Source organism: Coloeus monedula, assembly GCF_965178545.1.
Source record: "Coloeus monedula genome assembly, chromosome: 4".
NCBI lineage: Eukaryota > Metazoa > Chordata > Aves > Passeriformes > Corvidae > Coloeus > Coloeus monedula.
Window position 1 is genome coordinate 75,484,807 of NC_138784.1, and position 22,135 is coordinate 75,506,941.

At 64.7% G+C, this 22,135-nt stretch overlaps 4 protein-coding genes across 4 annotated transcripts; 2 read left to right on the top strand and 2 right to left on the bottom strand.

Annotated features, from left to right (window-relative positions):
• Nucleotides 1–5,067: 5,067 nt before the first annotated feature.
• Nucleotides 5,068–6,835, top strand: LOC309572249 (acrosin-like; the record flags this gene model as incomplete). Its single annotated transcript, XM_082280382.1, has 5 exons — nucleotides 5,068–5,135; nucleotides 5,259–5,524; nucleotides 5,726–5,871; nucleotides 6,510–6,562; nucleotides 6,679–6,835. 5 exons carry the CDS (start codon nucleotides 5,068–5,070, stop codon nucleotides 6,833–6,835), a joined length of 690 nt encoding a protein of 229 aa, XP_082136508.1.
• Nucleotides 6,836–11,337: 4,502 nt separating this feature from the next.
• On the top strand, nucleotides 11,338–13,762 carry LOC309572250 (acrosin-like; the record flags this gene model as incomplete). The annotated part of the gene is made up of 5 exons (XM_082280383.1): nucleotides 11,338–11,408; nucleotides 11,537–11,764; nucleotides 12,056–12,321; nucleotides 12,491–12,636; nucleotides 13,448–13,762. The coding sequence occupies 5 exons, from the start codon at nucleotides 11,338–11,340 to the stop codon at nucleotides 13,760–13,762; spliced, it is 1,026 nt and encodes a 341-aa protein (XP_082136509.1).
• Nucleotides 13,763–14,053: 291 nt separating this feature from the next.
• ARSA (arylsulfatase A) lies at nucleotides 14,054–18,800 on the bottom strand. The gene is made up of 8 exons (XM_082280137.1): nucleotides 18,483–18,800; nucleotides 17,444–17,684; nucleotides 17,019–17,237; nucleotides 16,385–16,554; nucleotides 15,940–16,064; nucleotides 15,720–15,847; nucleotides 15,380–15,482; nucleotides 14,054–15,275 (listed from the first exon to the last, which is right to left on the bottom strand). The coding sequence occupies exons 1-8, from the start codon at nucleotides 18,728–18,730 to the stop codon at nucleotides 14,968–14,970; spliced, it is 1,542 nt and encodes a 513-aa protein (XP_082136263.1). The 5' UTR covers nucleotides 18,731–18,800; the 3' UTR covers nucleotides 14,054–14,967.
• A 1,478-nt stretch (nucleotides 18,801–20,278) lies between these two features.
• On the bottom strand, nucleotides 20,279–21,893 carry LOC309572251 (acrosin-like; the record flags this gene model as incomplete). The annotated part of the gene is made up of 4 exons (XM_082280384.1): nucleotides 20,279–20,653; nucleotides 21,094–21,239; nucleotides 21,441–21,706; nucleotides 21,826–21,893. 4 exons carry the CDS (start codon nucleotides 21,891–21,893, stop codon nucleotides 20,279–20,281), a joined length of 855 nt encoding a protein of 284 aa, XP_082136510.1.
• Nucleotides 21,894–22,135: the final 242 nt, after the last annotated feature.

Sequence of the window (22,135 nt, forward strand, 5' to 3'; positions counted from 1 at the left end):
GGTGGGGGGACCGTGAGCTGCCCCCTGCCCATCCCTCGGGGTCCGAGCAGAGCCCCCCGCCCCAAACCCATCCTGCCCCCCCACCCCGTGCCTGCAGCCCCGCCCCAGAGCCCTGTCCCCCCATTTGGGGCCGTGTCCTGTGCCGGTGTCACACGTGGGCCTGTCCAGGGGTGGCCTCAGGTGTTGAGATTCTTCAGGTCACCCAAGGCCACCTCTCCTTCTTCCCCTCCAGCCACGGCTCCGGGCTCCCGGGCTGGGCCCCGCGCTGAGGGGGGCGGTGAGACGAGGCCGTGGGGCACCGCTGGCCCCACACGGAGCTGCTCCCGTCCCTGTCCCTGTCCCTGTCCCTGTCCCTGTCCCTGTCCCTGTCCTCGTCCCGTCACCACCGTCATCCCCATTGTCCTGTCTTCATCCCCACCTTCATCCCACCCCAATCTGCATCCCATTCCCTCCTCACCCTCATGTTCATCCCATCCCATCCCACCCCACCCCACAAAGGAGCTGGAAAACACCTCCCCACACCAAATCCCATCCCCAGTTGGACCAGGGGGTCTCCAACTGCTCCCATCCCACAGCACCCACTTGTGCCCCCCACACCCACCCTCTGTGCCCCCCCAATACCCTCTGTGCCCCCCAGCACCCCTCTTTGTGCCCCCCACACCCACCTCTGCGCCCCCAGCAGCGGCCCCGGCCGTGGGCACACACGAGCACGCCGATGGCCACGGCGGTGAAGGCGGCCGTGAGGACACAAACCACCAGGATCATGTCCGGCTCCGCGGCCTTCGGGACCTCTGCGGGGTGACACCGGCACGTGGGGACACGACCCGGAGCCCTCCCCACGCTCCCTGTCCCGGGCCAGGCTGGGAAACCCCCGAGGGGCAGAGCGGGGGGCACCGGGCACCACCCAGATGGGGACAGGGCTGGGGCAGGTGACAGATGCACCAGGGAATGGGGGGAACCCCAAATTGCCAGGGGGTGCAGAGTGGGGGGCATCACCCAGAGGGGGACAGGGATGGACACACAGGGGATGTGGGGACCCCAAACTGCCACGGGGTGCAGAGTGGGGGGCACCTGGCATCACCCAGATGGGGACAAGGCTGGACACAGCAGGGAATGAGGGGGACCCCAAAGGGGCCAGTGCCACCCCCGGCACTCACCTGCCACGGCGGGCAGCAGCACCAGGGAGCAGAGGAGCTGCGGAGCCGCGGCGCGGGAGGCGTAGCAGGAATAATTCCCGAAATCGGGATCGCTGAGGTTCCTCAGCAGCAGGGACACGCCGGCGTCCCCTGTCCCCGCGGCGCAGAAGGCGACCCTGCCCCTAAAGCGGCTGTCGGGCTGCACGGGCGGGTGCCAGCCCGGCGCGGTGGGCGGCGGGTGCCAGCCCAGGCGGTGGCTGAGGACGGGGACGGGGCGGTGGCCGCCAGCCTGGTGGGTGCAGCTCAGGGTGACCCCGCGCAGCTCACCCCAGCGCTGGGTGCCGCAGGGCAGGCAGGCGTCCTCGCCGGTGGCCGCGGTGACCGTGACGGTGACAGGGGGCTGGTCTGGGAGGGGACACCGCGGGGTCACCCAGGGATGGCATACGGGGGGACAGCGCCGGGAGAAGGGGGCTCTGATGGACGGCGGGTGTTGGAGGCGCGGTTGGGGACAGGGGAACGTGTCTGGGGACGGAGATGGTGGCAGCGGGGCCGTGCCGGGCCGAGGGCTCGGTGGTGCCAAGGAGCCGCCCCGTGAGTCACCGCCCTGCCGGGAAGGGCCCCCCCGCCCCCGCCCGAGGGGTCCCCGCGCCCTGGGCTCCGTGCAGGGGGGGGACAGGGGGGTGGGAAGGGGGTCCCCGGGGAGGGGGGCTCTGGCCGGACCCCCCACCCCGCTGCCGGTGGGTACCTGCCCCGGCGAGGAGGGGGCACAGAGCCCAGAGCGCCACGACGGGGACCAGCGCCATCCTGCCGGCACCCGGGCAGCTCCCGGGGGACGCGGGCACGGCGCCCTCAACTGCGGGGCACCCCAAAACCCTGGGGTCACCCCAAAACCCTGGGGTCACCCCAAACACAGCCCCCCTCCCCCCCATGGCGAGGGAGGGACCCCGGGGGCATCCAACCCTCCACAGCCGGTGTGAGCAGGGGAGTTATGGGGCTGGGGGCTGGGCAGGTATAGGGCAGGGGGGGCTATGGGGTTGGGGGGAGGGGCAGCTATAGGGCAAGGGGCTGGGCCATCTATAGGGCAGCGGCGGGGTGGTTTCTGAGGCTGGGGGCTGGAGGGCTTATGGGGCAGAGAGCTGGGCAGATAGAGGGTATAGGGCAGGGCACCGAGGCGTCTCTAGGGCAGGGGGCAGGGGTGGGTGTAGCGCAGCGCGGTGGGCAGTGCCCCGGCCCCCGGGATGCTCGGAGCCCCGGCAGCCCCCGGCCCCGGCCCCGCGGCCCTCACCGTGCCTCCGGCTGCCGCCCGCCGCTGCCGCGCTCAGCCCCGGCCCCGCCCGGCCCCGCCAGATGTGCCTCACCCACCTCGGAGCGCTCCTGCCCCGGCCCCGCCAGATGTGCCTCACCCACCTCGGAGCGCTCCTGCCCCGGCCCCGCCAGATGTGCCTCACCCACCTCGGAGCGCTCCTGCCCCGGCCCCGCCAGATGTGCCTCACCCACCTCGGAGCGCTCCTGCTCAGCCCCGGCCCGCTGCGCCTCTTCCCGGCTGGGCCGCGTCCAGCTGTGCCCGTGCCAGCTGTGCCCGTGCCAGCTGTGACTCACCTGGCTCCGTCCCTGCCAGCTGTGCCCGTGCCAGCTGTGACTCACCTGGCTCCGTCCCTGCCAGCTGTGCCCCTGCTGTGTCCTGCCCGGCTGTGCCCCATCCAGATGTTTCCGTGCCCATGCCCACCCACCGCAGAAAGCACAGGGAAAGGCTCGATGCCGTTTTTATTAAGATGTTCTCTCTAAGATGTCAGTGCCGCCGATTTTAGGTTTGTGTTTTCATGTGTTAAAAGTGCAGCGTTTTATATCATGTGCAAATAATTTTATACCGTATGAAGGATATTAAAAAATTATGTATTTTATGCTATAGGCTATTTTTATTGCATAGAAAATGGATCTTAATATGTAATATAATAATAGATAACAAAATAATATAAATAGGATAATAAAATTTATAATAGTTAATATAATAAATTTAATACAATGCGTTTAACAAAATAAATTTAATATAATACATTTGACACAATAAATTTAATATAATAAAAAGATAAAGTGATATTATATGTTATAATATAATACAAGGTATATTACATTATATTATATTATAATATATTATATCATATCATATCATATTATATTGTATTATATCATATCATATTATATTACATTATATTATAACAATGGCATTAAAATAGAACAAAACACTCTTAAATATCTTTCCATCTACTACAAGGATTGGTGCCTTTGTTTTTCCATAAATTTATTAAAATGACTATAAATTACTGTCGTTATTAATGACTCTTAGTGCCCAATCTCACAGTAATATAAAATACAACCAGCATTAGTAATAATTAATAATAATATCAGTGGTGCTATCACATAATAAAAGTATTGGCAAAAATTCAGATTATTAGTATGAATATTGCTATTGATTGTCACAATGTAATAGTAAAAGTGGTAATTAATAGAGTCATATTAGTGGTAATAATAAGAATATAAATTATATATATATAATATATATAATATATATTATATATATTACATATATAATAAAAAGAATATAAATAGACTAATAATAATAGACTAATAATAATATCAATTAATAGTAAGAAAACAAATTCCTGTTAGTGATCCTAATGTCCTAATATAATTAATAATTAAAATACAAATATCAGTGGCGATACAAACTAAAAGCAACAATATATTGGGAGCAATAAGACTATAGCAGTACAATTAACACAAACAATTAGCAATAACATAGATCGATATTAATAAATAAATGATAAACAACTGATAAATAAATGATAAATGATAAATGATAAATGATAAATAAATTATAAATAAATTATAAAAATTATAAATACATTATATATAAATTATATATAAATTATAAATAAATTATTAAAAATTACAAAAATTATATTAAAAGTATAAATAAATTATAAAAAAATTTTAAAAATTATATTAAAAGTATTGATAAATTATAAAAAATATAAAAAATTATAAAAAATTAAAAATAAATTATATATAAATTATAAATAAATTATAAATAAATTCTAAATACATATTCTTTCATTTATTAAGAAAGTGAGGTATTAATATTAGTGGTAATTAACACCACCATGCCACTGCGAGGTTACCAGCAAGGCAAACAGATACGAACATCATTAATGATTATTAATTACAACTAATGAAGCACCAAGAGTGCTAAAGATTAACGGGATTATTATCGACGGATGCATCCTTGTGTTCAACCGGGAGGTGCCACCAGCCCGGGGCCAGCTCGGAGCGCGCTGCGACAGCGGGAGGTGGCCCTGCCATGGCACGGGTGGCACCGGGCGCTCGTTAAGGTCGCTCGCAGCCCGAACCATTCCAAGGTTCCACGGCCCCGGGCTGCCCCTCTGTGACATCAGCCCGGCCCGGTGGCACCGCGGGGCCCTGGGGCTGCAGGTGCCACCTCTGCTCCGGCTCTGCCGCCTGCTGCGCTGGCACCGATGGCTCTGCTGGGGCTGCTCGTCCTGCTGGGCCTGGCCGGGCCCGCGGGGGGCACCTGGGACACCTGCAGGTGAGCGGCCCCAGCGGCTGCCAGGGGGCTCGGGGACACCCGGGGCTTCCCTGGCACAGCCTGGTGACAGACGAGCCCCTCGGGGCTCCCTGGCCCTGCTGTGCCCAGGGATGGCTTTGTGCTTCCAGAGGCACCTGCGGGCTCCGGCCCATGGCGTCTGACCACAGCTCGCTGGTTCAGGATTCCAAGCCCTCAGACGGTGACTATGGAACCTTGGGTTCTTCTTCCAACGCCACTTCCCTCACCAAGAGCGGCTCTGGGGTCCCTTCAGGGACCTGGCCCGGCATCGTCAGCATCCAGGCCACGCTGGAGAACGGCACGTGGCACATGTGCTCGGGGGCCCTCATCCACCCCCAGTGGGTCCTCACGGTGGCCCACTGCTTCTTCAGGCCTGGGTAAGGAGGAGCAGGGCCGGGGCTGTCCCCAGAGCAGGGTCAGGGCTGTCCCCAGAGCCGCTGCTGGGCTGCCACATCCCGTGGCTCTGCTCCCTGCCACCCCTCTCTCCATCCGCTCTCCAGGAACATCTCCAGGTGGGAGGTGGTGATCGGGGCCACGGATCTCACCCAGCCGGGCCCCGAGGCCGAGCTGCGCCACATCCGGAGGCTCCTGGTGCACCAGCACTACGTGGCCACCGCGGCCAGGAACAACATCGCCCTGCTGGAGCTGGCGCAGCCCGTGGAGTGCAGCGACTACATCCAGCTGGGCTGTGTGCCCGACAGCTCCCTGGCAGTGCCCGAGCTGCAGAGCTGCTACATCGCGGGCTGGAGAGCCGCCCCGGGCAGCGGTCAGTGCTGAGCTGGGTGCACAGGGACACGGCCGGGCTGGCCCAGGGCAGAGGCCAAAGCCGCAGGAGCTGTGGCCGGGCAGAGCCGGGCCCGGGCCGTGCCCCGGGCAGGGACACAGAGGAACAGGGGCTCGGCCCGGCCCCGGGCGAGGGGCTCGGCCCGGGGAGGTGCCGGGTGCTCAGTGCCCGCTGTGCCCGCAGCCGTGACCCCGCGCCTGGCGCTGCAGGAGGCCAAGGTCCGGCTGATGGACGTCCAGCTGTGCAACAGCAGCCGCTGGTACGGGGGGGCCCTGCACCCCCAGGACCTGTGCGCGGGGTACCCGCGGGGCGGCATCGACACCTGCCAGGTGCGAGCGAGGGCCCAGGGGCACAGGGACCCCTGAGCCCCTAACACGGCCCCATTCAACCCCCAAACCCAGCACAGGCACCCCTGAGCCCCAAACACGGCCCCATTCAACCCCCAAACCCAGCACAGGGACCCCTGAGCCCCAAACACGGCCCCATTCAACCCCCAAACCCAGCACAGGGACCCCTGAGCCCCAAACACGGCCCCATTCAACCCCCAAACCCAGCACAGGCACCCCTGAGCCCCAAACACGGCCCCATTCAACCCCCAAACCCAGCACAGGCACCCCTGAGCCCCAAACACGGCCCCATTCAACCCCCAAACCCAGCACGGGGACCCCTGAGCCCCAAACACGGCCCCATTCAACCCCCAAACCCAGCACAGGCACCCCTGAGCCCCAAACATGGCCCACCCTGTCCTGTATCCCCTCCCTTCCCTTCCTGTGCCCCTTCCCTTCCCCGGGTTCCTGTTGTGTATCCCATCCTATTCCTGCCCTTCCACGTCCATGGATCCCTGTCCCAGTGTCCCCTTGTCCCCAGGGCCTGGCGCTGTGCCCACACAGCCCACCCAGTGCTCCCAGTAGCCCCGAGGTGTGGCTGTGAGCCTGGAGCAGCCCCTGACCCCTCTCTCCCGGCACAGGGGGACAGCGGGGGTCCCCTGGTCTGCAAGGACAACGTCGGTGACTACTTCTGGCTCGTGGGATTGGCCAGCTGGGGCAGGGGCTGTGCCGGAGAGAAACGACCTGGGATCTTCACCTCCACCCAGCACTTCCATGGATGGATCCAGGCCCAGTTGGGATTGGCCTCAGGAGACTCAGCCCCGCCAACACCAGAGCCAGCCCCGACCCCAACCACAACCCCAACCACGACCCCAACCACGACCCCAACCCCCACCCCCACCCCAACCCCCACCCTGACCACGACCCCAACCCCAACCCCGACCCCGACCCCCACCCCAACTGTTAATGAGGAGCCACCAGAAGCAGAACTGGAACCAGAAGCAGAACTGGAATTGCAGCCAGAACCGGAACCTGACACGTTTATAACAATTTCACTCCCCGAAGACATCCTGCTGAGATTCCTTGGGATCCTGCAGAAGATCTTGGAGTTCCTGAAGGACAAAATGGGTTGAGCAGGAGGGAGAGCAGATCCAGTTCTGGCTGCAGAGGATCTCCAGCAGTCCCAGTTGGGGCCGTGGCTGTGGTGCCAAAGGCAGTCCCGGTGCCCGGCGCTGCTGTGTCCTGCCCACGCTGCTGCCCTGAGCCCACCCCGATGGTGAATTCAGTTTGTTCTTGAAATAGAGTTCTTCCTGTTCCCAATCATCCGCATTATCAGTGCAGTTCAGTCTCCCGGGCAAAAGAAGGATGGGACAACCCGGGATGTGTGGGACAAACGAGCGGGGTTGGGCCAGGTCTGGGGGGAACCGAGGGGGAGCCAGGGAGGGGTGGAGGGAAGGGAGGGAGGGCAGGGCAGGATGGGGCTGGCAGGCAGGAGGAGAGGGAGAAACTTCTGCAGCCCAGGTTCCCCCGGCAGAGCCTCAGGTGTCCCATTCCCGGCAAAAGCAATTTGGGCACGGAGAGGAACGGGAATGGGAGCAGCTGGAGCTGCAGTCCCGGGGTCCCGAGGGAGCCTGAGCTGCTGCTGCTGCCGCCCAGGGGTGTCCCCTCTGTCACCAGGCCCTGCCCCGGAGCTGCCGGGACCCCCATCCCCGTCCCCCGCTGTGCCCTCGGCCCCGGCAGCGCTGGAGCTGCAGCCCCGGCTCTGCTCCCACCCTGGGCCCAGCCGGGATCGCTGGGGCCGGGACGTTCCCTCTGCTCCAGTGGGATTGTTCCAGTCCCTCCCAAGCTGAACCATTGCAGGGCTCCTCTGTGCTGCCCCTCTCCCCACCCGAGGCCGCCGTGCCCCGCACGTGGAACCGGCCCCTCTGTGACATCAGCCCGGCCCGGTGGCACCGCGGGGCCCTGGGGCTGCAGGTGCCACCTCTGCTCCGGCTCTGCCGCCTGCTGCGCTGGCACCGATGGCTCTGCTGGGGCTGCTCGTCCTGCTGGGCCTGGCCGGGCCCGCGGGGGGCACCTGGGACACCTGCAGGTGAGCGGCCCCAGCGGCTGCCAGGGGGCTCGGGGACACCCGGGGCTTCCCTGGCACAGCCTGGTGACAGACGAGCCCCTCGGGGCTCCCTGGCCCTGCTGTGCCCAGGGATGGCTTTGTGCTTCCAGAGGCACCTGCGGGCTCCGGCCCTTGGCCTTCGACCACAGCTCGCTGGTTCCTGACTATGACCCCTCAGACGGTGACTATGGAACCTTGGGGTCTTCCGATGGCACCTCCCTCGTCGTGGGTGGCCCTGGGGTCCCTTCAGGGACCTGGCCCGGCATCGTCAGCATCCAGACCACGCTGGAGAACGGCACGTGGCACATGTGCTCGGGGGCCCTCATCCACCCCCAGTGGGTCCTCACGGTGGCCCACTGCTTCTTCAGGCCTGGGTAAGGAGGAGCAGGGCCGGGGCTGTCCCCAGGTGCCAGGTGCCCAGTGAGGGAAGGCAACGGGGCTGCCACATCCCGTGGCTCTGCTCCATCAAATCCTTTCTCCACCCGCTCCTCAGGGATACCTCCAGGTGGAGGGCACTGATCGGGGCCACGGATCTCACCCAGCCGGGCCCCGAGGCCAAGCGGCGCCGCATCAAGAGGATCCTGATGCACCAGCACTACGACGACGACTCGCAGAGGAACAACATCGCCCTGCTGGAGCTGGCGCAGCCCGTGGAGTGCAGCGACTACATCCAGCTGGGCTGTGTGCCCGACAGCTCCCTGGCAGTGCCCGAGCTGAAAACCTGCTACATTGCGGGCTGGAGAGCCGCCCCGGGCAGCGGTCAGTGCCCGCCGGGGCTGGGGCCGGGGCCGAGCTCTGGGCACGCGGCCGGGCTGGCCCCGAGCAGAGCCGGGCCTGGGCCGTGCCCCGGAGCCCCGGGCAGGGCCACGGCGGGCGAGGGGCTCGGCCCGGGGAGGTGCTGGGTGCTCAGTGCCCGCTGTGCCCGCAGCCGTGACCCCGCGCCTGGCGCTGCAGGAGGCCAAGGTCCGGCTGATGGACGTCCAGCTGTGCAACAGCAGCCGCTGGTACGGGGGGGCCCTGCACCCCCAGGACCTGTGCGCGGGGTACCCGCGGGGCGGCATCGACACCTGCCAGGTGCGAGCGAGGGCCCAGGGGCACAGGGACCCCTGAGCCCCAAACACGGCCCCATTCAACCCCCAAACCCAGCACAGGCACCCCTGAGCCCCAAACACGGCCCCATTCAACCCCCAAACCCAGCACAGGCACCCCTGAGCCCCTGACATGGCCCACCCTGTCCTGTATCCCCTCCCTTCCCTTCCTGTGCCCCTTCCCTTCCCCATCCACGGGTTCCTGTTGTGTATCCCATCCTATTCCTGCCCTTCCACGTCCATGGATCCCTGTCCCAGTGTCCCCTTGTCCCCAGGGCCTGGCGCTGTGCCCACACAGCCCACCCAGTGCTCCCAGTAGCCCCGAGGTGTGGCTGTGAGCTGGCAGCAGCCCCTGACCCCTCTCTCCCGGCACAGGGGGACAGCGGGGGTCCCCTGGTCTGCAAGGACAACGTCGGTGACTACTTCTGGCTCGTGGGATTGGCCAGCTGGGGCAGGGGCTGTGCCGGGGCCAAGCGACCTGGGATCTTCACCTCCACTCAGCACTTCCACACCTGGATCCAGGTCCAGATGGGATTGCTCCCGCCGGAAACAGAGGCTCCGCCAGCAGAGCCAGCCCCAACCCCGGCCATCAACGAGGAGCCAGACGACCTGGCACCAGAACCAGAACCGGAGCCTGAACCCAAACCAGAACCGGTACGGATACCGGTACCGATCCCGGAACCAGAACCGATCCCGGAACCAGAACCGATCCCGGAACCAGAACCAGAACCGGAACCGGACACGTTTATAACAATCTCCTTCCCAAAAGTCATCCTGCAGAGATTCTTTGGGAATCTGCAGGAGTTCCTGGAGTTCCTAAGGGACAAAATGGATTGAGCAGAGGGGCGGAGCAGGTCCAGGTCTGGCTGCAGAGGGTCACAACCATTCCCTGCTGGGGCCGTGGCTGTGGTGCCAAAGGCAGTCCCGGTGCCCGGCGCTGCCGTGTCCTGCTCCTGCTCCTGCCCTGAGCCCACCCCGGCGGTGAATTCAGTTTGTTCTTGAAATAGAGTTCTTCCTGTTGCCAATTATCCGCGTTTTCAGCCCAGCTCTGTGCGCAGCAAGGCCGGGATAACCCGGGACCATGGGCGGGGTTGGCTCCTGGGCTGGGGCACAGGAGGGGCAGCCGGGCAGGGCAGGGCAGGGCAGGGCGGGGCAGTGCCCGGGTTCCCGTGGGCCGTACCCGGGGGCTGCTGCGGCCCCTGCAGCCCCTCCCGATGAGCCGTGAGCGCGGCTGGGACGGGCTGGAAGCTCCCTCTGGGGCAGCAGCAGAAGCCACCCCGAGGGGCCGTCCCTGCTCAGGGCCACCAGGAGCTCCGGGGTGCGGCCGAGCGAGCTGGGGGGCTCCGGAAATATCCCCAAACTCACGGGCTGGCAGCGCCCCGTGGGGAAACTGCCCGCCCTGGGGAGGCACTGCCCGTGCCCGCCTGGATTTCGGGATGTCACCTCGAGGGCTGGGGACTTGGGACACGAGCAGCACCGCTGCGCATCCTGAGGATGAGCGGCCCCACCGCAGGAGCGCCTCACCAGCCCGGCCACCGCTGCGGCTCCGGGCTGGCACCGCCGCCCCGCCCCACGGGGTGGCCGCTGTGCTCGGACCGCGTGGTTTAAGCCAATTTTTCTGTCGTCGCCGCCTTTATTGTGTCCTTCCCTTTGCAGTGGGTCTCTGGCCGCAGAGCCGCTCGCACGGGCTTGGTGCGGGGTCAGTTCCTGCCGCTGGTCCCGCCCCAAGCCGGCACAGCCGGGCAGGAGGAGAGAGGGAGAAATTTCTGCAGCCCAGGTTCCCCCGGCAGAGCCTCAGGTGTCCCATTCCCGGCAAAAGCAATTTGGGCACGGAGAGGAACGGGAATGGGAGCAGCTGGAGCTGCAGTCCCGGGGTCCCGAGGGAGCCTGAGCTGCTGCTGCTGCCGCCCAGGGGTGTCCCCTCTGTCACCAGGCCCTGCCCCGGAGCTGCCGGGACCCCCATCCCCGTCCCCCGCTGTGCCCTCGGCCCCGGCAGCGCTGGAGCTGCAGCCCCGGCTCTGCTCCCACCCTGGGCCCAGCCGGGATCGCTGGGGCCGGGACGTTCCCTCTGCTCCAGTGGGATTGTTCCAGTCCCTTCCAAGCCGAACCATTGCAGGGCTCCTCTGTGCTGCCCCTCTCCCCACCTGAGGCCGCCGTGCCCCGCACACAGAACCGGCCCCTCTGTGACATCAGCCCGGCCCGGTGGCACCGCGGGGCCCTGGGGCTGCAGGTGCCACCTCTGCTCCGGCTCTGCCGCCTGCTGCGCTGGCACCGATGGCTCTGCTGGGGCTGCTCGTCCTGCTGGGCCTGGCCGGGCCCGCGGGGGGCACCTGGGACACCTGCAGGTGAGCGGCCCCAGCGGCTGCCAGGGGGCTCGGGGACACCCGGGGCTTCCCTGGCACAGCCTGGTGACAGACGAGCCCCTCGGGGCTCCCTGGCCCTGCTGTGCCCAGGGATGGCTTTGTGCTTCCAGAGGCACCTGCGGGCTCCGGCCCATGGTTTTGGATGAAAGCTCCGCGATTCCCGAGTACAGGTCCTCGGATTCTGCCAACAGCAGCACCCTTGATGTCCAGCCAGGGGCCTGGCCTGGCATTGCCAGCATCCAGATCACCCTGGAGAACGGCACGTGGCACATTTGCGCGGGAGCCCTCATCGGCCATCGCTGGGTCCTCACAGCTGCCCACTGCTTCATCGGGGCTGGGTAAGGAGGAGCAGGGTCAGAGATGTCCCAACAGCAGGGCCAGGGGTGTCCCCAGAGCAGGGTCAGAGATGTCCCCAGAGCAGGGACAGAGATGTCTCCAGAGCAGGGTCAGAGATGTCCCCAGAGCAGGGACAGGGGTGTCCCCACAGCAGGGACAGGTGCCCGGTCTGCACCACCATGTGCCGCTCCATTCCTGTTTTCCCTCGCTGCTCTGGGAAGCGGAGGGCTGGGAATTGCTGGGCTGCCACAGCCCCTGGCTCTGCTCCCTGCCACTCTCAGCGTCCCTCCCAGGAGTGTCCTCGAGTGGAAGGTGGTGATCGGAGCCACGGATCTCACCCAGCCGGGCCCCGAGGCCGAGGTGTTCCAGGTCAAGAGGATCCTGGTGCACCAGGACTACGACGACGACTCGCAGAGGAACAACATCGCCCTGCTGGAGCTGGCGCAGCCCGTGGAGTGCAGCGACTACATCCAGCTGGGCTGTGTGCCCGACAGCTCCCTGGCAGTGCCCGAGCTGCAGAGCTGCTACATCGCGGGCTGGAGAGCCGCCCCGGGCAGCGGTCAGTGCCCGCCGGGGCTGGGGCCGGGGCCGAGCTCTGGGCACGCGGCCGGGCTGGCCCCGAGCAGAGCCGGGCCTGGGCCGTGCCCCGGAGCCCCGGGCAGGGCCACGGCGGGCGAGGGGCTCGGCCCGGGGAGGTGCCGGGTGCTCAGTGCCCGCTGTGCCCGCAGCCGTGACCCCGCGCCTGGCGCTGCAGGAGGCCAAGGTCCGGCTGATGGACGTCCAGCTGTGCAACAGCAGCCGCTGGTACGGGGGGGCCCTGCACCCCCAGGACCTGTGCGCGGGGTACCCGCGGGGCGGCATCGACACCTGCCAGGTGCGAGCGAGGGCCCAAGGGCACAGGGACCCCTGAGCCCCAAACACGGCCCCATTCAACCCCCAAACCCAGCACAGGGACCCCTGAGCCCCAAACACGGCCCCATTCAACCCCCAAACCCAGCACAGGGACCCCTGAGCCCCAAACACGGCCCCATTCAACCCCCAAACCCAGCACAGGCACCCCTGAGCCCCAAACACGGCCCCATTCAACCCCCAAACCCAGCACAGGCACCCCTGAGCCCCAAACACGGCCCCATTCAACCCCCAAACCCAGCACAGGCACCCCTGAGCCCCAAACACGGCCCCATTCAACCCCCAAACCCAGCACAGGGACCCCTGAGCCCCAAACACGGCCCCATTCAACCCCCAAACCCAGCACAGGGACCCCTGAGCCCCTGACATGGCCCACCCTGTCCTGTATCCCCTCCCTTCCCTTCCTGTGCCCCTTCCCTTCCCCATCCACGGGTTCCTGTTGTGTATCCCATCCTATTCCTGCCCTTCCACGTCCATGGATCCCTGTCCCAGTGTCCCCTTGTCCCCAGGGCCTGGCGCTGTGCCCACACAGCCCACCCAGTGCTCCCAGTAGCCCCAGGCCTGGATATCCTGGAATATCCCTTCTCTCCGTCCCTGGGCACTGTGCAGAGATGAGACAGAGCCCAACCTTAACAGGCCCCCATCCCACTGCCATCCGAGGGTCTGGAGGCTCCAGCAGAGCCTTTCCGTGCTGGGAACGTGGATCTGGCAGGGGCTGGGAGAGAGGAGCCAGCCCAGAGCTGGCAGCAGCCCCTGACCCCTCTCTCCTGGCACAGGGGGACATCGGGGGTCCCCTGGTGTGCAAGGACAACGTTGGTAGCAACTTCTGGCTCGTGGGAGTGGCCAGCTGGGGCAGAGGCTGTGCCAGGGCCAGGAGGCCCGGGATCTTCACCTCCACCCAGCACTTCCACACCTGGATCTGTGCCCAGACCGGCCTGAGCCTGGCAGAAGCACCAAAGCCCACCCTGACCCCCACGGAGCCACCAGAACCGGAGTCAGACACCGTCATTTCCTTCCCAAATCTCACCTTGATGAATGTCCTTGAGAAGCTGCAGGAGATGTTGGAGGTCCTCAAGAACAGGACGGGTTGAGCAGAGGGGCAGAGCAGGTCCGGTTCTGGCTGTGGTGGGTCACAGCCAGTCCCAGTTGGGGCTGTGGCTGTGGGGTGAAGGCAGCCCCAGTGCCCAGCGCTGCCATGTCCTGCCCGCGCTGCTGCCCTGAGCCCACACGGATGCTGGAGTTGGTTTAATCCTCGGAATAAAGATGTTTTCCCCACTGCGGGGGTTTAGGGATGGTGTAGGATTCCCCAGGTCAGTGCTCCTTCCCCTTCCCACTGCAGCTGGAAGCACGAAAGGCAAAGATCAGGGGTTAAAAATCGGAATTTACTGGAAGCAGCCATGAGATGAGGGATCCAACAATTACTTGCAGCAATCTTAGTAAGAAAAAAATGTAAGACAAAGCAGTGATTTCCATGGGGAGCCTGTGACAACGGCAGCTCTGCCCTACCACGTCCTATCCCGATGGAAATAATGCCCTTTTCCATGGAAGGCAGAGCCCCATCTGGGTCCTGGACACTCCCAGCTACCGAAAAAAATGATTCCTGTGGCCCAAATGAGGACACTCATTAAGCACATTCTCAGCCCAATGCAGTCTCCCGGGCAAAACAAGGATGGCAAAATTTGGGAGTTGGGAGGGAAAAGGAGCGGGGTTGGGCTGGGGTTTGGGGGGACCCTGGGAGAGGGGAGAGAGGGAGAAACTTCTGCAGCCCAGGTTCCCCCGGCAGAGCCTCAGGTGTCCCATTCCCGGCAAAAGCAATTTGGGCACGGAGAGGAACGGGAATGGGAGCAGCTGGAGCTGCAGTCCCGGGGTCCCGAGGGAGCCTGAGCTGCTGCTGCCGCCCAGGGGTGTCCCCTCTGTCACCAGGCCCTGCCCCGGAGCTGCCGGGACCCCCATCCCCGTCCCCCGCTGTGCCCTCGGCCCCGGCAGCGCTGGAGCTGCAGCCCCGGCTCTGCTCCCACCCTGGGCCCAGCCGGGATCGCTGGGGCCGGGACGTTCCCTCTGCTCCAAAGAGCTCTTCTGGCTCTGGAGAAGCTGCTCGAGCGTGGTCCCTGCCGGAGCGAGTTGGGATCCTGTCCAAGGCCTCGCCTGGAATGTCCCACACGGAGCACAGAGCTCTGCCCGCACTCCCAGCAGAGTCTGGGCTCTCCCCGACCCCGTTTGCCGCCCCGTGAGTCCGAGGGGTGTCCGAGGCTGATGCTGGTTAGCGGGGCTGGGGCAGGGATGTTGGGGCTGTCGGTCAGTGCTGGGAGCAGCGGCAGCAGGAGGGTTTGGGGCTGCAGTTGGGGGCGCAGCAGGGCTGCAGCGAGGGGTCCCGGCCCTTCTTCATCTGGCTCTCCCCGAACTCCAGGCGCTGCTCCAGCAGCACCTTCTGCAGGGTGATGTCCCTGAGCACCTGCAGCACCTCCGGGCCCGCCTCGCCCTGCAGCAGGTCGTAGTTCTCAGCGGGGTCCGACTCCAGGTCGAAGAGCAGCGGGGGAAGGTGCGGGGTGAGCGGGGTCAGCCCGTGGCACGCCTGGTCTGGGGTGGTGCCGCTGTGGAAGGAACCTGCAAACAACCCCTGGGTGAGCTCGGATCCTCCTCCCGGAGCTCTGGGCAGCAGGAGCCCTTCCCAGAGCCCCCAGAAGAGCTGGGGAGGGGGCAGCACTGACCTTGGGTGAAGTAATGGGCCTTGTACTTGCCCAGGCGGACGGCGAAGGGGCCGTGCAGGGGGTCAGGGGACGGAGGGTAGAAGAACACGGCCTGGCGAGGGCTCTGGGGGGGGCAGCAGGGCTCAGCTCAGCTGGGCAGCCCCCCGGGAGGGCAGGACCAGGCTGAGACCCCCCCAGGAGCCCCGATCCTACCGCTGGAATAGGGCTGGAGCTGATGGACAGCAGCACCCTGGCGGCTGGGCACGGCTGGGCACAGCTGGGCACACTTGGCAGGAGCCAAAAGCCGCCAGCCCCTGGATCTGCCCCGATCCAAGGATCTGTCCCCCAGCTCCAAACTCACCTTCCCCGAGCCAAAGAGCAGCGGGCTCAGGTCGAAGCCATCCAGGGCCACCTTGGGAAGGGCAGCTCCGGCCAGGGCGCTCAGGGTGGGCAGGATGTCCAGGGTACTGGCCAGCTCGTGGGTCACTCCTGCCGCCGGGAAACGTCCAAGCAGCTGATCCCACTGCCAGCCCTGCCCCTCTTTGTCCCGGGATGTGGCCGAGGGGCTGAGCCTGGCTCACCTGGAGCGATCCTGCCTGGCCAATAAGCCACCGCCGGCTCCCTCATGCCACCTTCGTAGGTCGTGCCCTTGCCACACTTGAGGTGGCCGGCGCTGCCTCCGCGTGCCATGCGCAGGGTGGAGGGGCTGGGGACGAGAACCGGCTGCCATCAGGTGCCAGGGCCGTGCTGTCCCCTCCCTGGTGCCACCGAGGGGGCGGTGGCAAGGTGCCAGGGTGACTGTGCCACCCTGCTCGGCCTGAGGGGCAGGGAGAGACACCCGGGCAGAGGGAACTGGGGGGGGGGGGGGGGGTCACACCGCTGGCCCAAAGCCTGGGAGGTTTCTGAGTCACAGGAACACAGAGGCCACGCCCTGTGCCCCCTCCAGAGCAGCGCCCACCTCGCGCCTCCCTGGGGTCGCTTGGCACTGCCCCATCCCAGTTCCCCCGCCCCAAACCAGCCCCTCACCCGTTGTCCGAGGTGAAGAACACCAGGGTGGAGTTCTCCAGGCCGTGTTCCTGCAGGGCCTGCACGAGCTGTCCCACGGAGCCATCGAACTCTGCCAGGGCGTCCCCGAAGGGTCCCCGCCGCGTCTGCCCCGCGAACTCCCGGCTGGCAAACTGGGGGTAGTGGGTGTGCTGGGAAAGGGCAGGGAACACCGGGATCAACCCCCCTGGAGCTGCAGCTGCTGCTGGGACAGGCAGGGACAGGCAGCAACCCCAGGCAGGACGTGCAGAGAGGTGACAAAAGCCATCAGCTGAGAGGAGACTTGTCCCCGAGTCTCAGCGGTGGCACAACGTAGCTGAGCTCCAGGAGAGGGTGGGGAGCTGCGGAGTGGGAAGTTTGCCCTGGGGATGGCACAGGGAAGAGGGAGAAGCTCCAGAAAGAAGCAGCGTGAAAGCATTATCCCAATAAGATCTGGTTTTGTGTGGGAATAGCAACGCCAGGTCATGCAGGAGCAGATTTTGGGGTGGCAGGAGCGGAGATGCTTCCTTGTTCTCCGCATGGGACTCAGGCTCCTTTCCCTTTTCCCTTCCCACTCCCCCTTTCCCATCCCTTCCCTTCCCAAGCGCCTGGAAAATCCCCGCTCTCTCTCTCCTACGTGGGAAGCGTAGTAGAGCAGGAAGGGGAGGCCTCGGCGGGCGCAGTCGGCGATGAAATCCCGGGAGAATTTGTTGTAGAGGGGCACGAGGTCGGGGAAGGAGACGGGCTGCTGGATGATGGTCCGGTTCCAGAGCAGCGGCAGCGGCACCACGCCCTGGTCGCAGGTCCCAAAGCACTTGGTGTCGGGTGGGAAGCAGGTCAGGTTCTGGCAGGGGCCCTGGAAAACACGGAATATTTGGGATTCCAGCTCTGGCGCAGCACGGGGAAGACAAGGGAGACGGGTGAAGTCCCACAGCGGCCTCTCCCCGCTGGAAACCCCTCCCAGGGGACTCTGCCCACCCTAAAACCGCCCCAGGACCGCGCTGCTCCCACCCAACCCCCTCCGCGCAGGACCGAGGACCCCACGCAGCCGGAGCCTCTCACCTGGTCATGGGAATAGGGCACTCCCAGGAAGTGATCGAATCCCTGGTGCACGGGCAGGAAGGAGCCGTTGATGCCAAAGCCCAGGTGCCACTTGCCAACCATGGCCGTGGCGTAGCCCTGAGCCTTCAGCAGCTCGGCCACGGTGACCTCGGCGAGCGGGAGCCCTCCCCGCGAGCCCGGGTCGAACACGCCGGGATAGATCCCGGAGCGCACCTGGAAGCGGCCCGTCAGCAGGGCGGCCCTGCAGGGAGCGGGGACACGGGGCTCAGGGGGGACATCCCGGGACGCGGCGGCTTCAGGCCCCTTCCTATCCCGGGACGCGGCGGGTTTATCTGCATCCCGTCTTTCCCGGGACACCGCGGGTTTATCCTCCGCCCGTTTTCCCCGGGATACGGCGGTCAACGGGGATATCCCGGGATACCGCGGGTTTATCATCCCGTCTTTCCCGGGACACCGCGGGTTTATTCCCCCATCCTTCCCGGGATACCGCGGGTTTATCCTCCGCCCGTTTCTCCCGGGACACCGCGGGTTTATCATCCCGTCTTTCCCGGGACACCGCGGGTTTATTCCCCCATCCTTCCCGGCACACTGCGGGTTTATCCTCCGCCCGTTTCTCCCGGCACACGGCAGGTTTATTCCCCCGTTTTTCCCGGGATATGGCGGCTTCATGGCCCTGTCTATCCCGGGATACCACAGGTTTATTCCCCCGTCTATCCCGGGACACGGCAGGTTCATCCTCCACCACTCACTCCCGGGACACGGTGGATTTATCCCCCCGTCCCTCCCGGGACACCGCAGGTCCATCACCGCCCATCCCTCCCGGGACACCTCAGCTTTGTCCCCCCCCATCTCTCCCGGGACAAGGCGGGTTCATCCTCCTCCCATCCCGGGACACGGAGGATTCATCACCGCCCGTCCACCCCGCGACACCGCGGGTTTATCCGCCCCATCCCTCCCGGGACACGGAGGATTCATCCTCCCTCCGTCCCTCCCGGGACACCGCAGCTTCGTCTCCCCGTTCCTCCCGCGGGGGCCGTACCGGGACGGGCTGCAGACGGCGGCGCTGCTGTAGAAGTCGGTGAAGCGCAGCCCGCGGGCCGCCAGCCGGTCCAGGTGCGGGGTGGCGGACGAGGGGTGTCCGTAGCTGCCCAGGTCCCCGAAGCCCAGATCGTCCGCCAGCACCAGCACGAAGCTGGGGCGGGCGGCGGCCGCGGCGCACACGGGGGGCGGCAGCAGCAGCAGCAGCAGCAGCAGCACCCAGGGGTGCTCCCGGCCCTGCAGCCCCATGGCGCTGCCCGGAGGGTGTCCCCGCGTGTCCCGGTGCTGTCCCGGTGCTGTCCCCGCGGCCCCGGGGCGGTCCCGGCAGTGGTCGAGCTGATCACGTGATGTACATCTCGGTCACGTGGCCGCGGGGCATGCTGGGAGTTGTAGTCCCGAGCGGCCGTGCCTGGCGCGGGATATCGGGATGGGGCAGCTCGGAAGGGGCATCTCAGGAGGGGCATCCCAGAGCATAGGATTGCCTCTGGACAGGTCAGGAATACCCTCAGAGAGGAGGCTCCACCCCTCTCTGGTCTCTGCTCAGGGCTGGGTCGCTGCCCAGGAAAGAAGTTCTGGCTCCTGTCCAGGCGGAACTTCCCGGGATCGGTCCCTGCCCGTTCCTCTGGTGTCGCTGCTGGGCCCCCGGAGCAGAGCCTGACCCTGCTCCTACAGCGGGGGGCGGGGGATGGGGGTCCCGGCAGCTCCGGGGCAGGGCCTGGTGACAGAGGGGACACCCCTGGGCGGCAGCAGCAGCAGCTCAGGCTCCCTCGGGACCCCGGGACTGCAGCTCCAGCTGCTCCCATTCCCGTTCCTCTCCGTGCCCAAATTGCTTCTGCCGGGAATGGGACACCTGAGGCTCTGCCGGGGGAACCTGGGCTGCAGAAGTTTCTCCCTCTCTCCTCCTGCCCGGCTGTGCCGGCTTGGGGCGGGACCAGCGGCAGGAACTGACCCCGCACCAAGCCCGTGCGAGCGGCTCTGCGGCCAGAGACCCACTGCAAAGGGAAGGACACAATAAAGGCGGCGACGACAGAAAAATTGGCTTAAACCACGCGGTCCGAGCACAGCGGCCACCCCGTGGGGCGGGGCGGCGGTGCCAGCCCGGAGCCGCAGCGGTGGCCGGGCTGGTGAGGCGCTCCTGCGGTGGGGCCGCTCATCCTCAGGATGCGCAGCGGTGCTGCTCGTGTCCCAAGTCCCCAGCCCTCGAGGTGACATCCCGAAATCCAGGCGGGCACGGGCAGTGCCTCCCCAGGGCGGGCAGTTTCCCCACGGGGCGCTGCCAGCCCGTGAGTTTGGGGATATTTCCGGAGCCCCCCAGCTCGCTCGGCCGCACCCCGGAGCTCCTGGTGGCCCTGAGCAGGGACGGCCCCTCGGGGTGGCTTCTGCTGCTGCCCCAGAGGGAGCTTCCAGCCCGTCCCAGCCGCGCTCACGGCTCATCGGGAGGGGCTGCAGGGGCTGCAGCAGCCCCCGGGTACGGCCCACGGGAACCCGGGCACTGCCCCGCCCTGCCCTGCCCTGCCCTGCCCGGCTGCCCCTCCTGTGCCCCAGCCCAGGAGCCAACCCCGCCCATGGTCCCGGGTTATCCCGGCCTTGCTGCGCACAGAGCTGGGCTGAAAACGCGGATAATTGGCAACAGGAAGAACTCTATTTCAAGAACAAACTGAATTCACCGCCGGGGTGGGCTCAGGGCAGGAGCAGGAGCAGGACACGGCAGCGCCGGGCACCGGGACTGCCTTTGGCACCACAGCCACGGCCCCAGCAGGGAATGGTTGCCAGAACGGGATCAGCTCGTCCCGCTGCTCAGGCTTTCTCTCCCTTCAGGAACTGCAGGAGCTCCAGCAGCAGGTTCAGGAATTTCCCCAGGATCTGTAGTTGGAATGAAACGGCCGTGAAATCCTCCGATTCCTCTGGATTCTCCAGGTCGCTCAAGTCGTAGTCCGGCTCTGGCTCTGCTGGAGGAGGGGCCGGGGTTGGGATGGGCTCTGGTGGAGGAAGATCTGCTTCTGGTGGGAGCAATCCCATCTGGACCTGGATCCAGGTGTGGAAGTGCTGGGTGGAGGTGAAGATCCCAGGTCGCTTGGCCCCGGCACAGCCCCTGCCCCAGCTGGCCAATCCCACAAGCCAGAAGTAGTCACCGACGTTGTCCTTGCAGACCAGGGGACCCCCGCTGTCCCCCTGTGCCGGGAGAGAGGGGTCAGGGGCTGCTCCAGGCTCACAGCCACACCTCGGGGCTACTGGGAGCACTGGGTGGGCTGTGTGGGCACAGCGCCAGGCCCTGGGGACAAGGGGACACTGGGACAGGGATCCATGGACGTGGAAGGGCAGGAATAGGATGGGATACACAACAGGAACCCGTGGATGGGGAAGGGAAGGGGCACAGGAAGGGAAGGGAGGGGATACAGGACAGGGTGGGCCATGTCAGGGGCTCAGGGGTGCCTGTGCTGGGTTTGGGGGTTGAATGGGGCCGTGTTTGGGGCTCAGGGGTCCCTGTGCTGGGTTTGGGGGTTGAATGGGGCCGTGTTTGGGGCTCAGGGGTGCCTGTGCTGGGTTTGGGGGTTGAATGGGGCCGTGTTTGGGGCTCAGGGGTCCCTGTGCCCCTGGGCCCTCGCTCGCACCTGGCAGGTGTCGATGCCGCCCCGCGGGTACCCCGCGCACAGGTCCTGGGGGTGCAGGGCCCCCCCGTACCAGCGGCTGCTGTTGCACAGCTGGACGTCCATCAGCCGGACCTTGGCCTCCTGCAGCGCCAGGCGCGGGGTCACGGCTGCGGGCACAGCGGGCACTGAGCACCCGGCACCTCCCCGGGCCGAGCCCCTCGCCCGGGGCCGGGCCGAGCCCCTGTTCCTCTGTGTCCCTGCCCGGGGCACGGCCCGGGCCCGGCTCTGCCCGGCCACAGCTCCTGCGGCTTTGGCCTCTGCCCTGGGCCAGCCCGGCCGTGTCCCTGTGCACCCAGCTCAGCACTGACCGCTGCCCGGGGCGGCTCTCCAGCCCGCAATGTAGCAGCTCTGCAGCTCGGGCACTGCCAGGGAGCTGTCGGGCACACAGCCCAGCTGGATGTAGTCGCTGCACTCCACGGGCTGCGCCAGCTCCAGCAGGGCGATGTCGTTCCTGGCCGCGGTGGCCACGTAGTGCTGGTGCACCAGGAGCCTCCGGATGTGGCGCAGCTCGGCCTCGGGGCCCGGCTGGGTGAGATCCGTGGCCCCGATCACCACCTCCCACCTGGAGATGTCTCTGGAGAGCAGGGGGAGAAAGGATTTGCTGGAGCAGAGCCACGGGATGTGGCAGCCCCGTTGCCTTCCCTCACTGGGCACCTGGCACCTGGGGACAGCCCCGGCCCTGCTCCTCCTTACCCAGGCCTGAAGAAGCAGTGGGCCACCGTGAGGACCCACTGGGGGTGGATGAGGGCCCCCGAGCACATGTGCCACGTGCCGTTCTCCAGCGTGGTCTGGATGCTGACGATGCCGGGCCAGGCTCCCGGATGGACCCCGGTGCCACCCACGTCCTGCGCGGTGTCATCGGAAGACCCCGAGGGTTCGTAGTTGGCATTCAGGGAATCGTAGTCAGGAACCAGCGAGCTGTGGTCAGACGCCATGGGCCGGAGCCCGCAGGTGCCTCTGGAAGCACAAAGCCATCCCTGGGCACAGCAGGGCCAGGGAGCCC